Source organism: Pecten maximus, chromosome 15 (assembly GCF_902652985.1).
Source record: "Pecten maximus chromosome 15, xPecMax1.1, whole genome shotgun sequence".
NCBI classification, from domain to species: Eukaryota; Metazoa; Mollusca; class Bivalvia; order Pectinida; family Pectinidae; genus Pecten; species Pecten maximus.
In genome coordinates, this window is record NC_047029.1 from 7,495,529 (window position 1) to 7,512,942 (window position 17,414).

The 17,414-nt window shown below is 36.8% G+C and overlaps 1 protein-coding gene across 1 annotated transcript in view; it reads right to left on the reverse strand.

Moving 5' to 3' along the window:
• Positions 1-255: 255 nt before the first annotated feature.
• Positions 256-17,414, reverse strand: part of LOC117344034 (ATP-dependent translocase ABCB1-like) — a 33,217-nt gene continuing 16,058 nt past the window's right edge. The window contains exons 19-25 of the mRNA XM_033906632.1: positions 16,712-16,812; positions 16,242-16,382; positions 15,689-15,845; positions 5,188-5,385; positions 3,310-3,516; positions 2,959-3,105; positions 256-2,683 (exon numbers count right to left, since the gene is read on the reverse strand). Of these exons, the coding sequence (XP_033762523.1) occupies positions 2,480-2,683; positions 2,959-3,105; positions 3,310-3,516; positions 5,188-5,385; positions 15,689-15,845; positions 16,242-16,382; positions 16,712-16,812 (1,155 nt within the window). The 3' untranslated portion in view covers positions 256-2,479. The remainder of the gene's footprint in view (positions 2,684-2,958; positions 3,106-3,309; positions 3,517-5,187; positions 5,386-15,688; positions 15,846-16,241; positions 16,383-16,711; positions 16,813-17,414) is intronic.

A 17,414-nucleotide genomic window follows, 5' to 3' on the forward strand; every position in this document is an offset into this window, starting at 1 on the left:
AAACAGGGCTTTGTCAATAAAGACTTTTTATCAGTGAATGCACATAAATGTATTTTGGACAATGTGTTGGGATGTAGTACAGATATTTACATGATCAATAATGTGAAGGAATGTGGGCAAATAATTAATGGAAATATATAAAGACAAATTATAAATAGTGTGAATGGATGCGAGTAAACAATTAACAAGAATTAATTCGCTCTGCTCAAACTTTTGAACGACAATTCCATTATTGCAAAAATAAGAGAATCGAGATTTAATAACTATTTTTTTATTGTCTGATCCTGATTGGAATGCATACATGTATAAATAATGCATAAACATTGTACATTTGGTATGAAAATAAAATAATTTATCAAGTTCATATAAAACCCGTTCCCCATTTGTCTGTTCCACAACTTTTTCTGGATGTCTTGTCTGATTCTGTGAGAACTAACACACATTTTATTTGGAGGTTAATGCACTAGGTCCCCTTTATGAGCCTTGTTATCTGGGGTTGATTGATTTATTAATGGTGCGTAACGTCTTTGTTCCGGTTATAACCGAGCCTAGGACACTGTTCTCAAAGGATCGCCCTACATACATCCTAAATTTCAGAGTTGTTCAAAGGTAAGAGATTCATCGGTTCACAACCAATAATGGACGGGATAGGTCACCCTTCTCTCAGACTTCCTTCACTTGAATGTTATTTGGACAAAATGCGACTTGATAACTAGATAGATGATTTATACCGGTTTCCCCATCCTTTGCTTGAAAAAAGACTTTTATGAAACCTCACAATTAGTTTCCATTAACTGTTTATTGTTAAGTTTAAACATCTTTCCACATATGTGGTTAAGGTGTCCTGACAATTTATCACTAGCCTAAAACCCTTGGGTCACGAGTTAGAAATCATCTTGTGGCAGTTGCCAGATACTGACCGTAGGCCGGTGGTTTTTCTCCGGCTTTCCTCCACCTCCAAAACTAGGGACGTCCTTAAATGGCTGTTAATAGGACGTAAAATAAAATAAACCCAGGTTTTTACGGTTTAACCCCTTATGCGTCTGATAATTCATCTGATGAACCTCTTGGAGATTAGATCCCTGAGTAAATTTTGTGCATTTTCTTATCTCAACTGTTACTCACAGGTAGGTTTTAAGTTTGACAATGTTCCATACTCATTGGCAACCTCTCCTTTTTTGTTTTGTATGCAATCTCGCACTCGTCGCTTATGAATCCTGTTTAGATGTCATCCTAAATCAATGTGACTTTCAATACAAATATCCCGTATAGATGTATGTCTTGCAACTCAATATACTGCATATAAATGGTATTCTTTAAACATATAAAATTATAAAATAAGTTCCGAATCGTCAAAATTACTAAGCAATGCCCACCTTTATAACAGCACAAAACATTACAAATACAAAAGTTACATCACAGACAAAGAACATTAGGCAAGATTACATTACATATCTAGGACGTGTATTGCCGATACAGTCTTCGGCCGGTTGGATGAAGAAGAGTCTTTCAAATCATCAAATCACTATCTTTAAAGTAAAATATGGGAGATAGTTCTCCTTGTGGTCATTTAAAAACCTAACATAAACTGATGACATTTAGAACCGCTGTACAAACTGAGAATGTTCCCAGAAGATAAATCCTTTGATAACACACGAGAAGTGGTCAATTTAGAGATCAGCTAAAATCAGACAAACGCTGAAATAGCTTCTGAATATTTGAATTCTCACCTCGTATTCGCAAAGCAATGATCAATAAAGCTAGAGAAATGCGAATGATATTTTCAAGAACTTGTATGTACCATTATCCTTGAAGATTATACATTCGATGATAAACAAGGGTTTTTAATACGACGCAAGTGTTGATTTAAGCACACTGAAATGTCACCAGATGGTAGTAAATCTGTAAAACAATCATTTAACACAAAACAATAACTAAATAAATAAAATGAGGCCGATAGGGCTTCCATCACTGAATATGCTTCAACCGAATGCTTGAATGACTCAATGTGGCTATATTGCGTTCTTTATTCTTTTTATCAGCTCGAAAACTGGAAGAGGTAATCTACTTTTAAATAGTTCATAAATGATAAAAGACGCAGATCTTTGAACATTCTTTCAAATATAATCACACTTCTGACGGCTGGAAGATCGAAATATAACCAATGGACCCAATCTAGATATAAACTAAAATACATGCTAGTGTCTGTATATTGTTTAGTCCCACGACGATATCACACATGAGGACGGTGTCGGAAACTATAAGGCTTTTTCAAAGCCAAAACTGGTGTTAAATTTATAATTCAGATCTTTTCTGGACAAGGATTATTTTATGTACGATAAACAGCAACCGCTACAAGAAAGATGCGTCCCATTCGAAAGACTTCCTAGTGCCAACGGGACATTAAGGTTCAAAAGCATTGCACGTTTCCGTAGTAAAACCAAATATTGATCACATACTTATGATAAGCGTCAGATACTTATTCGGCCTTTTTGTTGTTATGCTGGCTAAGTTTGTAATATATTCCTTTCTGGGCGAATAATTCAGAATGACTACCAAGTTCTACAACTTCACCCTTATGAAGAATGGCGATGCGGTCCGAATGTTGTATAGTTGACAGCCGATGAGCAATGACGAGGCAGGTTCGTCCGGCCCTTGCTTTGTCAAGCGCTTCTTGAACGATCTGCAACAAATGTAAATATGTATTTACGAATGAAGTGTTCTTGAAAAACGAAAATGTATAAAGCTCGGTAATCCTATTGCAGGTAAGGAGTTCGATGTATGGAATGGTCTTATGGGTTATATCTAAATTAGTGAGGGCACTCGTGTTAAACTCGATTACCCTCCATGAATTACACATGATTACTCTCCCCGTTATGTACACGATTTCCCTCTATCATATACCCCAAAAAGACCCTTCCGTGTATCGTAAAGTAAAATAAGTATTTATTATATTACCCTTTCACTTTCTGTATCCAGTGCCGAGGTAGCCTCGTCCAGCAGTAATACTTTAGGGTCACGTAGAAGCGCTCTGGCTATGGCTACCCTTTGTTTTTGTCCTCCACTGAGTTGTATCCCCTTGTCGCCGACATTCGTATCATAACCCTAAGTATAAAAATATTTCCTGTATATCAAATAACATCTTACTACAACATCAGATAGAACAATTTAACCAAATTGGGTAGATACCTTTTGTGATACAAGTGATTAAAATCTTTATAAAAAAAATCGGGATTCCTTCTTCAAACATTTTGTTTCTTATAACCAATAAAAGATGTTTCATTAGGATTTAAAACACATTTAACTCACATTTGGTAAACTGTCAATAAATGTGTGTATGTTGGCTTTGCGTGCTGCAGTGATGATTTCGTCCATAGGTACAATCCGACTAGTGTCTCCGTAAGCTATATTTTCTGCAACGCTACAATCAAAAAGGCAGGGTTCCTGGGAAACGATTCCTATCTGTTTACGGAACCACTTCAGGTTTAAAGACTTCACGTCGTTACCGTCTGCTAGCTGTACAAATTTAGATCATATTGAATTAATTCATACTTAATCAGTGTATGTTATCACTTAATAGATATCCAGGGTGTCAAATCCATTCTTAATACCATGTGATAAAGAACACATCTCTCAATTTCAAACTAGAAAATGAATGATAAATGTAAAAAGATTCAACATAATCATACGTATTCACTGATAACGATTATGGCAGTGAAGGGAGGCAACCCTTTAACATTGACATCGGTATCCTCTGTTGGCAGCAAAGGGAGGCAACCCTTTAACATTGACATCGGTATCCTCTTTTGCCATTAAAGGCAGGCAACCCTTTTACATTGATATCGGTATCCTCTTTTGGCATTAGAGGGAGGCAACCCTTTTACATTGATATCGGTATCCTCTTTTGGCATTAAAGGGAGGCAACCCTTTAACATTGACATCGGTATCCTCTGTTGGCATTACAGATAGGCAACCCTTTTACATTGAAATCGTTATGATCGTTTGGTAGTAAATAGAAGCAACCCTTAAACAGTAATCCTCTTTGACAGGCAAGTATTTAAATATCAATTGTTGGCTAACAATTCCACGGGCTTTTCACCCATGTTTAACATACTTAAAGGCTTTACACTTTACGCAAGTTTAAAATATTGTATAGGCATACATCCATGCATTGGTTTCACCAATAGTTTAAGCTTATGATCTGATAGATTAACGAATTAAAAGTTAATACAAAGCAGTGTACTAGAATCAAGTTTTGATTTTCCTTTAATATATATCAAAGGACTAAAACCTCATTAAAAAATATACAAAATATTCCATATGTGACCGCTATGGTCTTGAAAAAGGAGGACGAAGATATCATATCCGTTTTAACAAACTCGACATCTGTGACATCTTTTATGTAAGTCAATTCAGCAAACACAGAGGCCAATGTCAAGACTATAGTCCTCGAATAAATTAGGAAGCAGTGTTTCAAAGTTTATTGCAAAAATATCACTTTTAAACTTCAATGAACAAATATGAATTTATTAGGCACGGCCCATGAAAATATCTCAAATAATGCAAAAACAGAAATGACCTCATGGTGGTCATTTTATTTTTTTCAAAGTCAAAATCATCACCGATTTGGAAGGACATCCGGGGAAACTTTCATACTCTGAATCTTTTTCTTTTTTTTATGTCACACATGTTTCAGAAGAGTAAGTTTAAACATAGTGTCAGCATTTTAAAGATGAAAAGAAATATTCTAACATGTAGTGTAAACGGGAAACGGTCAAGAATATTATCAAGTTCGTCGGAATAACATACTCAATCGAGTACATAAACATATTTTTCTAAAAATATTAAGAAAACAGTTGAAAAAATTGTTGAATATAGACCCGTTAGCGTTAATTCCTATTTGGTATTTTTTGTAATTACATGTAATGTGAAAAAACTATCTACAAGTGATGTAATTGCTGATATGATCATTTAAAGATTTTGACCAATACATTATGGAACTTTACCATCAAAATATTACAATAGCATCTTCATATCATAACCTGCATTATAATTGAGAGATTTTGAACATATCTGCTATAAAATCAAAAGATAAGGTTGCCACTAAATATGCCAGGAGAAAAAGTATAAGAAACGTGACAAAAACATGTTTTTCACCTTTGTGGAAATAGATTATATACAACTTACAATTCGTCCGCTTTCTGGGTCGTAGAACCTCTCCAGCAGCTGTACCGTGGTGGATTTACCACACCCACTCGTTCCTACTATGGCCACTGTCTCACCAGGCTGAATAGTGAGGGACAGACCGCGGAGGACCTCCACTTCCGTTCTTGTAGGATACCGGAAATGGACAGCATCTAGTAGTAAACTGCCGCCAAATTTCTCCTGAAATAGTTAAAAGATCCGGAGATAAAGTATACAGCAAGTAATGCTGAAATGTTTGTAAAGCCCCAGTGACTCTCTTGAAGTAAAGGATACATAATATTGGTTAATAGTGGCTATAAAATTCAAGTTAAAACTTACGATTTGTTAAACCAGTACACTAGTTTTTGCATGTAATCCTACTTATTTTATTGACTTAACAAACAAAACTTTTTTTTAAAATTTATTTGTAAATGTTAATGAGAAAATCATACGAGTAGATCATATACAAGTGATAGTGGATCGTCTGATAGTGTAGCCCCTTAACTTTTCTACATTAATATTGAAATTACTTGGTAATGATGAGAAGACAACTACTTACGGGTAATAGTATCTCATTCATGATGTATAAGAATGGCAAGTGGTTCATACAGGAAAGATATCATGTACGCAAGTCTTGTATGTATATTAAAAAAGGTCAAGTGCGACCTTTGACCTTTGAACTTAACTGATGTTCAATCAAAATTTAAGCAGGAGTAGAACTTGATGATGTGATGGTGTCTTAATCGTAATGATAAATTAAGACCAGCAAACATACACATGGAGTGACTCTTATACTACTTTTCCTCTTTACTTTGTTGCCACGTCTCCCCTTTACTGAGTTGTCACTTCTCCTCTTACTTATGTCGCCACTTCTACTCTTTACTATGTTGCCACTTCTCCTTTTTACTATGTTGTCACTTCTCTTTACTATGTTGTCCTTCTCCTCTTTACTATGTTGTCACTTCTCCTCTTTACTATGTTGTCACTTCTCTTTACTATGTTGCCACTTCTCTTTACAATGTTGTCACTTCTCCTCTTTACTATGTTGTCACTTCTCTTTACTATGTTGTCACTTCTCTTTACTATGTTGTCACTTCTCTTTACTATGTTTCCACTTCTCCTATTTACTATGTTGTCACTTCTCTCTTTACTATGTCGCCACTTCTCCTCTTTACTATGTTGCCACTTCTCTTTACTATGTTGTCACTTCTCTCTTTACTATGTTGTCACTTCTCCTCTTTACTATGTTGTCACTTCTCTCTTTACTATGTTGTCACTTCTCTTTACTATGTTGTCACTTCTCTTTACTATGTTGTCACTTCTCCTCTTTACTATGTTTCCACTTCTCCTCTTTACTATGTTGTCACTTCTCCTCTTTACTATGTTGTCCTTCTTCTCTTTACTATGTTGTCACTTCTCTTTACTATGTTGCCACTTCTCTTTACTATGTTGCCACTTCTCTTTACTATGTTGTCACTTCTCTTTACTATGTTGTCACTTCTCTTCTTTACTATGTTGCCACTTCTCTTTACTATGTTGTCACTTCTCCTCTTTACTATGTTGCCACTTCTCCTCTTTACTATGTTGCCACTTCTCTTTACTATGTTGTCACTTCTCTTTACTATGTTGTCACTCCTCTTTACTATGTTGTCACTTCTCTTTACTATGTTTCCACTTCTCCTCTTTACTATGTTGTCACTTCTCTTTACTATGTTTCCACTTCTCCTCTTTACTATGTTGCCACTTCTCTTTGCTATGTTGCCACTTCTCTTTACTATGCTGCCACTTCTCCTCTTTACTATGTTGCCACTTCTCTTTACTATGTGGTCACTTCTCTTTACTATGTTGTCACTTCTCTTTGCTATGTTGCCACTTCTCTTTGCTATGTTTCCACTTCTCCTCTTTACTATGTTGCCACTTCTCTTTGCTATGTTGCCACTTCTCTTTACTATGTTGCCACTTCTCCTCTTTACTATGTTGCCACTTCTCTTTGCTATGTTGCCACTTTTCTTTACTATGTTGCCACTTCTCCTCTTTACTATGTTGCCACTTCTCTTTACTATGTTGTCACTTCTCTTTACTATGTTGTCACTTCTCTTTACTATGTTGCCACTTCTCTTTGCTATGTTGCCACTTCTCTTTACTATGTTGCCACTTCTCCTCTTTACTATGTTGTCACTTCTCCTCTTTACTATGTTGTCACTTCTCCTCTTTACTATGTTGCCACTTCTCTTTACTATGTTGCCACTTCTCCTCTTTACTATGTTGCCACTTCTCCTCTTTACTATGTTGTCACTTCTCCTCTTTAGTATGTTGTCACTTCTCCTCTTTACTATGTTGTCACTTCTCTTTACTATGTTGTCACTTCTCCTCTTTACTATGTTGTCACTTCTCCTCTTTACTATGTTGCCACTTCTCTTTACTATGTTGTCACTTCTCTTTACTATGTTGTCACTTCTCTCTTTACTATGTTGTCACTTCTCCTCTTTACTATGTTGTCACTTCTCTTTACTATGTTGTCACTTCTCTTTACTATGTTGCCACTTCTCTTTACTATGTTGTCACTTCTCCTCTTTACTATGTTGCCACTTCTCCTCTTTACTATGTTGCCACTTCTCTTTGCTATGTTGCAACTTCTCTTTACTATGTTGTCACTTCTCTTTACTATGTTGTCACTTCTCTTTACTATGTTGCCACTTCTCTTTGCTATGTTGCCACTTCTCTTTACTATGTTGTCACTTCTCCTCTTTACTATGTTGCCACTTCTCTTTACTATGTTGTCACTTCTCTTTACTATGTTGTCACTTCTCCTCTTTACTATGTTGCCACTTCTCTCTTTACTATGTTACCACTTCTCCTCTTTACTATGTTGCCACTTCTCTTTACTATGTTGCCACTTCTCCTCTTTACTATGTTGTCACTTCTCTTTACTATGTTGTCACTTCTCCTCTTTACTATGTTACCACTTCTCCTCTTTACTATGTTGCCACTTCTCTTTACTATGTTGTCACTTCTCCTCTTTACTATGTTGTCACTTCTCCTCTTTACTATGTTGCCACTTCTCCTCTTTACTATGTTGTCACTTCTCTTTACTATGTTGTCACTTCTCTTTACTATGTTGCCACTTCTCTTTGCTATGTTGCCACTTCTCTTTACTATGTTGTCACTTCTCTTTACTATGTTGTCACTTCTCTCTTTACTATGTTACCACTTCTCCTCTTTACTATGTTGCCACTTCTCTTTACTATGTTGCCACTTCTCTTTGCTATGTTGCCACTTCTCTTTACTATGTTGTCACTTCTCTTTACTATGTTGTCACTTCTTCTCTTTGTTATGTTACCACTTCTCTTTACTATGTTGCCACTTCTCCTCTTTACTATGTTGCCACTTTTCCTCTTTACTATGTTGTCCTTCTCCTCTTTACTATGTTGTCACTTCTCCTCTTTACTATGTTGTCACTTCTCTTTACTATGTTGTCACTTCTCCTCTTTACTATGTTGCCACTTCTCTTTACTATGTTGTCACTTCTCTTTACTATGTTGTCACTTCTCTTTACTATGTTGCCACTTTTCCTCTTTACTATGTTGTCCTTCTCCTCTTTACTATGTTGTCACTTCTCCTCTTTACTATGTTGTCACTTCTCTTTACTATGTTGTCACTTCTCCTCTTTACTATGTTGCCACTTCTCTTTACTATGTTGTCACTTCTCTTTACTATGTTGCCACTTCTCTTTACTATGTTGCCACTTCTCCTCTTAACTATGTTGCCACTTCTCCTCTTTACTATGTTGCCACTTCTCTTTACTATGTTGTCACTTCTCCTCTTTACTATGTTGCCACTTCTCCTTTTTACTATGTTGTCACTTCTCTTTACTATGTTGTCACTTCTCCTCTTTACTATGTTGTCCTTCTCCTCTTTACTATGTTGTCACTTCTACTCTTTACTATGTTGTCACTTCTCCTCTTTACTATGTTGCCACTTCTCTTTACTATGTTGTCACTTCTCCTCTTTACTATGTTCCCACTTCTCCTCTTTACTATGTTGCCACTTCTCCTCTTTACTATGTTGCCACTTCTCTTTACAATGTTGTCACTTCTCCTCTTTACTATGTTGCCACTTCTCCTTTTTACTATGTTGTCACTTCTCTTTACTATGTTGTCACTTCTCCTCTTTACTATGTTGCCACTTCTCCTCTTTACTATGTTGTCACTTCTCTTTACTATGTTGTCCTTCTCCTCTTTATTATGTTGTCACTTCTACTCTTTACTATGTTGTCACTTCTCCTCTTTACTATGTTGTCACTTCTCTTTACTATGTTGTCACTTCTCTTTACTATGTTGTCACTTCTCCTCTTTACTATGTTGTCACTTCTCTTTACTATGTTGTCACTTCTCCTCTTTACTATGTTGTCACTTCTCTTTACTATGTTGTCACTTCTCCTCTTTACTATGTCGCCACTTCTCCTCTTTACTATGTTGTCACTTCTCTTTACTATGTTGTCACTTCTCCTCTTTACTATGTTGTCACTTCTCCTCTTTACTATGTTGTCACTTCTCCTCTTTACTATGTTGTCACTTCTCCTCTTTACTATGTTGTCACTTCTCCGCTTTACTATGTTGTCACTTCTCCTCTTTACTATGTCGCCACTTCTCCTCTTTACTATGTTGTCACTTCTCTTTACTATGTTGTCACTTCTCCTCTTTACTATGTTGTCACTTCTCCTCTTTACTATGTTGTCACTTCTCCTCTTTACTATGTTGTCACTTCTCCTCTTTACTATGTTGTCACTTCTCCTCTTTACTATGTTGCCAATTCTACTCTTTACTATGGTGCCACTTGTTCTCGTTGTTATGTTGCCACTTCTCCTCTTTAATATGTTGCCACTTCTCTTTACTATGTTGCCACTTCTCTTTACTATCTTGCCACTTCTCTTTAGTATGTTGCCACTTCTCTTTAGTATGTTGTCACTTCTCTTTACTACGTTGCCACTTCTCCTCTTTACTATGTTGTCACTTCTCTTTACTACGTTGCCACTTCTCCTCTTTACTATGTTGTCACTCCTCTTTACTATGTTGCCACTTCTCCTCTTTACTATGTTGTCACTTCTCCTCTTTACAATGTTGCCACTTCTCCTCTTAACTATGTTGCCACTTCTCCTCTTTACTATGTTGCCACTTCTCCTCTTTACAATGTTGCCACTTCTCCTCTTAACTATGTTGCCACTTCTCCTCTTTACTATGTTGTCACTTCTCTTTACTATGTTGCCACTTCTCCTCTTTACTATGCTGCCACTTCTCCTCTTTACTATGTTGCCACTTCTCCTCTTTACTATGTTGCCACTTCTCTTTGCTATGTTGCCACTTCTCTTCCTTACTATGTTGTCACTTCTCTTTACTATGTTGTCACTTCTCCTCTTTACTATGTTGTCACTTCTCCTCTTTACTATGTTGTCACTTCTCCTCTTTACTATGTTGTCACTTCTCCTCTTTACTATGTTTCCACTTCTCCTCTTTACTATGTTTCCACTTCTCCTCTTTACTATGTTGTCACTTCTCTTTACTATGTTGCCACTTCTCTTTACTATGTTGTCACTTCTCCTCTTTACTATGTTGTCACTTCTCCTCTTTACTATGTTTCCACTTCTCCTCTTTACTATGTTGTCACTTCTCTTTACTATGTTGCCACTTCTCTTTACTATGTTGTCACTTCTCCTCTTTACTATGTTGCCACTTCTCCTCTTTACTATGTTGTCACTTCTCCTCTTTACTATGTTTCCACTTCTCCTCTTTACTATGTTACCACTTCTCTTTACTATGTTGTCACTTCTCCTCTTTACTATGTTGCCACTTCTCCTCTTTACTATGTTTCCACTTCTCTTTACTATGTTGTCACTTCTCCTCTTTACTATGTTGTCACTTCTCCTCTTTACTATGTTGCCACTCCTCTTTACTATGTTGTCACTTCTCCTCTTTACTATGTTGTCACTTCTCCTCTTTACTATGTTTCCACTTCTCTTTACTATGTTGTCACTTCTCCTCTTTACTATGTTTCCACTTCTCCTCTTTACTATGTTGTCACTTCTCCTCTTTACTATGTTGTCACTTTTCCTCTCTACTATGTTGCCACTTCTCTTTACTATGTTGTCACTTCTCCTCTTTACTATGTTGCCACTTCTCTTTACAATGTTGCCACTTCTCCTCTTTACTATGTTGCCACTTCTCCTCTTTACTATGTTGTCACTTCTCCTCTTTACTATGTTGTCACTTCTCCTCTTTACTATGCTGCCACTTCTCCTCTTTACTATGTTGCCACTTCTCTTTACTATGTTGTCACTTCTCCTCTTTACTATGCTGCCACTTCTCTTTACTATGTTGCCACTTCTCTTTACTATGTTTCCACTTCTCTTTACTATGTTTCGACTTCTCTTTACTATGTTGTCACTTCTCCTCTTTACTATGTTGCCACTTCTCCTCTTTACTATGTTTCCACTTCTCTTTACTATGTTGTCACTTCTCCTCTTTACTATGTTGCCACTTCTCCTCTTTACTATGTTTCCACTTCTCTTTACTATGTTGTCACTTCTCCTCTTTACTATGCTGCCACTTCTCTTTACTATGTTGCCACTTCTCCTCTTTACTATGTTTCCACTTCTCTTTACTATGTTGTCACTTCTCCTCTTTACTATGCTGCCACTTCTCTTTACTATGTTGTCACTTCTCCTCTTTACTATGTTTCCACTTCTCTTTACTATGTTGCCACTTCCACTCTTTACTATGTTGCCACTTCTCCTCTTTACTATGTTGCCACTTCTCCTCTTTACTATGTTGTCACTTCTCCTCTTTACTATGCTGCCACTTCTCCTCTTTACTATGTTGCCACTTCTCCTCTTTACTATGTTTCCACTTCTCTTTACTATGTTGTCACTTCTCCTCTTTACTATGTTGTCACTCCTCTTTACTATGTTGTCACTTCTCCTCTTTACTATGTTGTCACTCCTCTTTACTATGTTGTCACTTCTCTTTACTATGTTGTCACTTCTCCTCTTTACTATGTTGTCACTCCTCTTTACTATGTTGTCACTTCTCCTCTTTACTATGTTGTCACTCCTCTTTACTATGTTGTCACTCCTCTTTACTATGTTGTCACTTCTCCTCTTTACTATGTTGTCACTTCTCCTCTTTACTATGTTGTCACTTCTCCTCTTTACTATGTTGTCACTTCTCCTCTTTACTATGTTGTCACTCCTCTTTACTATGTTGTCACTTCTCCTCTTTACTATGTTGCCACTTCTCCTCTTTACTATGTTTCCACTTCTCTTTACTATGTTGTCACTTCTCCTCTTTACTATGTTGTCACTTCTCCTCTTTACTATGTTGCCACTCCTCTTTACTATGTTGTCACTTCTCCTCTTTACTATGTTGCCACTTCTCCTCTTTACTATGTTTCCACTTCTCTTTACTATGTTGACACTTCTCCTCTTCACTATGTTGCCACTTCTCTTTACTATGCTGCCACTTCTCTTTACTATGTTGCCACTTCTCCTCTTTACTATGTTGCCACTTCTCCTCTTTACTATGTTGTCACTTCTCCTCTTTACTATGTTGTCACTTCTCTTTACTATGTTGCCACTTCTCTTCCTTACTATGTTGTCACTTCTCTTTACTATGTTGTCACTTCTCCTCTTTACTATGTTGTCACTTCTCCTCTTTACTATGTTGCCACTTCTCCTCTTTACTATGTTGTCACTTCCCCTCTTTACTATGTTGTCACTTCTCCTCTTTACTATGTTGTCACTTCTCCTCTTTACTATGTTGTCACTTCTCCTCTTTACTATGTTTCCACTTCTCTTTACTATGTTGTCACTTCTCCTCTTTACTATGTTTCCACTTCTCCTCTTTACTATGTTGTCACTTCTCCTCTTCACTATGTTGTCACTTCTCCTCTTTACTATGTTGTCACTTCTCTTTACTATGTTGTCACTTTTCCTCTCTACTATGTTGCCACTTCTCTTTACTATGTTGTCACTTCTCCTCTTTACTATGTTGCCACTTCTCTTTACAATGTTGCCACTTCTCCTCTTTACTATGTTGCCACTTCTCCTCTTTACTATGTTGTCACTTCTCCTCTTTACTATGTTGTCACTTCTCCTCTTTACTATGCTGCCACTTCTCCTCTTTACTATGTTGCCACTTCTCTTTACTATGTTGTCACTTCTCCTCTTTACTATGCTGCCACTTCTCTTTACTATGTTGCCACTTCTCTTTACTATGTTTCCACTTCTCTTTACTATGTTTCGACTTCTCTTTACTATGTTGTCACTTCTCCTCTTTACTATGTTGCCACTTCTCCTCTTTACTATGTTTCCACTTCTCTTTACTATGTTGTCACTTCTCCTCTTTACTATGTTGCCACTTCTCCTCTTTACTATGTTTCCACTTCTCTTTACTATGTTGTCACTTCTCCTCTTTACTATGCTGCCACTTCTCTTTACTATGTTGCCACTTCTCCTCTTTACTATGTTTCCACTTCTCTTTACTATGTTGTCACTTCTCCTCTTTACTATGCTGCCACTTCTCTTTACTATGTTGTCACTTCTCCTCTTTACTATGTTTCCACTTCTCTTTACTATGTTGCCACTTCCACTCTTTACTATGTTGCCACTTCTCCTCTTTACTATGTTGCCACTTCTCCTCTTTACTATGTTGTCACTTCTCCTCTTTACTATGCTGCCACTTCTCCTCTTTACTATGTTGCCACTTCTCCTCTTTACTATGTTTCCACTTCTCTTTACTATGTTGTCACTTCTCCTCTTTACTATGTTGTCACTCCTCTTTACTATGTTGTCACTTCTCCTCTTTACTATGTTGTCACTCCTCTTTACTATGTTGTCACTTCTCTTTACTATGTTGTCACTTCTCCTCTTTACTATGTTGTCACTCCTCTTTACTATGTTGTCACTTCTCCTCTTTACTATGTTGTCACTCCTGTTTACTATGTTGTCACTCCTCTTTACTATGTTGTCACTTCTCCTCTTTACTATGTTGTCACTTCTCCTCTTTACTATGTTGTCACTTCTCCTCTTTACTATGTTGTCACTTCTCCTCTTTACTATGTTGTCACTCCTCTTTACTATGTTGTCACTTCTCCTCTTTACTATGTTGCCACTTCTCCTCTTTACTATGTTTCCACTTCTCTTTACTATGTTGTCACTTCTCCTCTTTACTATGTTGTCACTTCTCCTCTTTACTATGTTGCCACTCCTCTTTACTATGTTGTCACTTCTCCTCTTTACTATGTTGCCACTTCTCCTCTTTACTATGTTTCCACTTCTCTTTACTATGTTGCCACTTCTCCTCTTCACTATGTTGCCACTTCTCTTTACTATGCTGCCACTTCTCTTTACTATGTTGCCACTTCTCCTCTTTACTATGTTGCCACTTCTCCTCTTTACTATGTTGTCACTTCTCCTCTTTACTATGTTGTCACTTCTCTTTACTATGTTGCCACTTCTCTTCCTTACTATGTTGTCACTTCTCTTTACTATGTTGTCACTTCTCCTCTTTACTATGTTGTCACTTCTCCTCTTTACTATGTTGTCACTTCTCCTCTTTACTATGTTGTCACTTCTCCTCTTTACTATGTTTCCACTTCTCCTCTTTACTATGTTTCCACTTCTCCTCTTTACTATGTTGTCACTTCTCTTTACTATGGTGCCACTTCTCTTTACTATGTTGTCACTTCTCCTCTTTACTATGTTGTCACTTCTCCTCTTTACTATGTTTCCACTTCTCCTCTTTACTATGTTGTCACTTCTCTTTACTATGTTGCCACTTCTCTTTACTATGTTGTCACTTCTCCTCTTTACTATGTTGCCACTTCTCCTCTTTACTATGTTGTCACTTCTGCTCTTTACTATGTTGTCACTTCTCCTCTTTACTATGTTGTCACTTCTCCTCTTTACTATGTTGCCACTTCTCCTCTTTACTATGTTGTCACTTCTCCTCTTTACTATGTTGCCACTTCTCTTTACTATGTTGTCACTTCTTCTCTTTGTTATGTTGTCACTTCTCCTCTTTACTATGTTGCCACTTCTCTTTAGTATGTTGTCACTTCTCTTTACTATGTTGCCACTTCTCCTCTTTACTATGTTGCCACTTCTCCTCTTTACTATGTTGTCACTTCTCTTTACTATGTTGTCCTTCTCCTCTTTGTTATGTTGCCACTTCTCTTTACTATGTTGCCACTTCTCCTCTTTACTATGTTGCCACTTCTCCTCTTTACTATGTTGCCACTTCTCCTCTTTACTATGTTGTCACTTCTCTTTACTATGTTGCCACATCTCTTTACTATGTTGTCACTTCTCTTTACTATGTTGTCACTTCTCCTCTTTACTATGTTGTCACTTCTCTTTACTATGTTGCCACTTTTCCTCTTTACTATGTTGGGTATAATAAGACTACAAAGAGTGCCAATAACTTAACGGACAGAAGCCCTGGCCACTTACCATGACTTTACCTTCCTCGCTGGCTGTATCTATTGTCGGTTTCATCTCCATTATTTGGAAGAGACGACTGGCAGCTATCTTTCCTTTGTTGAAATCTGGTGCATAGGAACTCTGTCTTCCAATTGACAAACCACCAAAAACGACGGCAACAAAAACTCTAACGATGAGAAAAAACAAGAATTCATCACAGAATTGGATTGCAAGGTATACCTTTCTAATCAAGTCTCTTACAACCATTGAGCTTAATTCAAACGGCTTTCATGGCTAATTTATTCAATTATTAGTTGATCAATGGTATGTTCTAAACAACGCGACAAAATACAAGAAAAGATAACAAATGAAAATACACAAGCACGTCTTAACTGCATCGCTTATGGATATGCATAGATATTCAACTGAAGAATAAATACTTCCATTGAAAACCAACGCTAGTGAACATGATATTGAGATATTTATTAAGCCCTACTGAACATAATATGGATATTTATTAATCCTACAGGGATATTCTTCGTTTTCTAATGATATTTACTGTTTATGGAAGTTTAAAGCTTACTTAAACACATTTTCGAACGGTAGGTTGTCGTACTGTACAAGATACCCTCCGTAAGTGAACGCGGCAGCGTAGGCAAAGAACATGACGGCCAATGACAAACCTGACATAGCACCATGGACAAAGCTACGCTTCCTACCATTTCTGAAAATTTAGCAAAGTTCTTAATTATTCTTATTCTACAATTATCTTCTAGTACATTTCGTGATAAACAATAGGACAGTTCGTCTTCAGGTAGCCGCGCTGGTGATGTGTGGACGTTAAACTCCGTAAAAAGTAGTCTCGTTAAATAACGATATTTCAATGTAATAATTAAATCATCAGTAAATTGAATCGAGCTATCAATCTCGTTGGTTAAAAAACAAAATACCATTTCATAAATATATGAATGTATAACGAATGAAGTAAATTTATAGAGTTGAAGTTATAATTGAAACTTCATGCAAGAAGGATTCAGTTTCTGTCATACTTACATATAGAGGACGTTTAAGAACCGCTCATACTTGTCAATAAAGGACTGTTCCCGGGTAAGGGACGCCACTGTACGTATGTTGTTGATGGCCTCGCTGGTCAGCTTTATGACATAAGAAAAGTATTACATTTCTAAGAACAACACCAATATTTATAAGCATATATTTAATGTGAAACTGAAACCAGTCCGAAGAATATGCGATATAAATTCCTTGTACTACGATGGGACCTGGCACTTATTCGGAACTCACGGTGGTCCATATATGTATTTCACAACACAAATACTATAATATTATCGACCGTGGGCTGAGAATTCGTGGCAGGTGTCGTAGTACACAGAATTGTACATGCAATCTTAAAGATAAAATGTTATCAATGTGTCTTTCTAAGCAATGAACACAGGTTTTGTTGTTGTTATAGTCGACATGGCCGCAAGATGTATGGTGGGCAAATGTCATGGGAACCCGCTAGGGATCCCATGTTGCATTTGCCCAATATACATCTTGTTTCAAACAACTTTTATACTCAGAGAATGGGACCCGTCTAGCAGACGACAAGAGTGGCATTTTTAGTAAATTTATTGACGAATAACGTATTGATATGGCATTTGCAGTATAATGTATACGTTTCATGGCAGTTTTTATTAGATAATAAATAATATTTGTGTAAATATCCATCAAGCGATACCTCGTTGTTGCCGGCAAT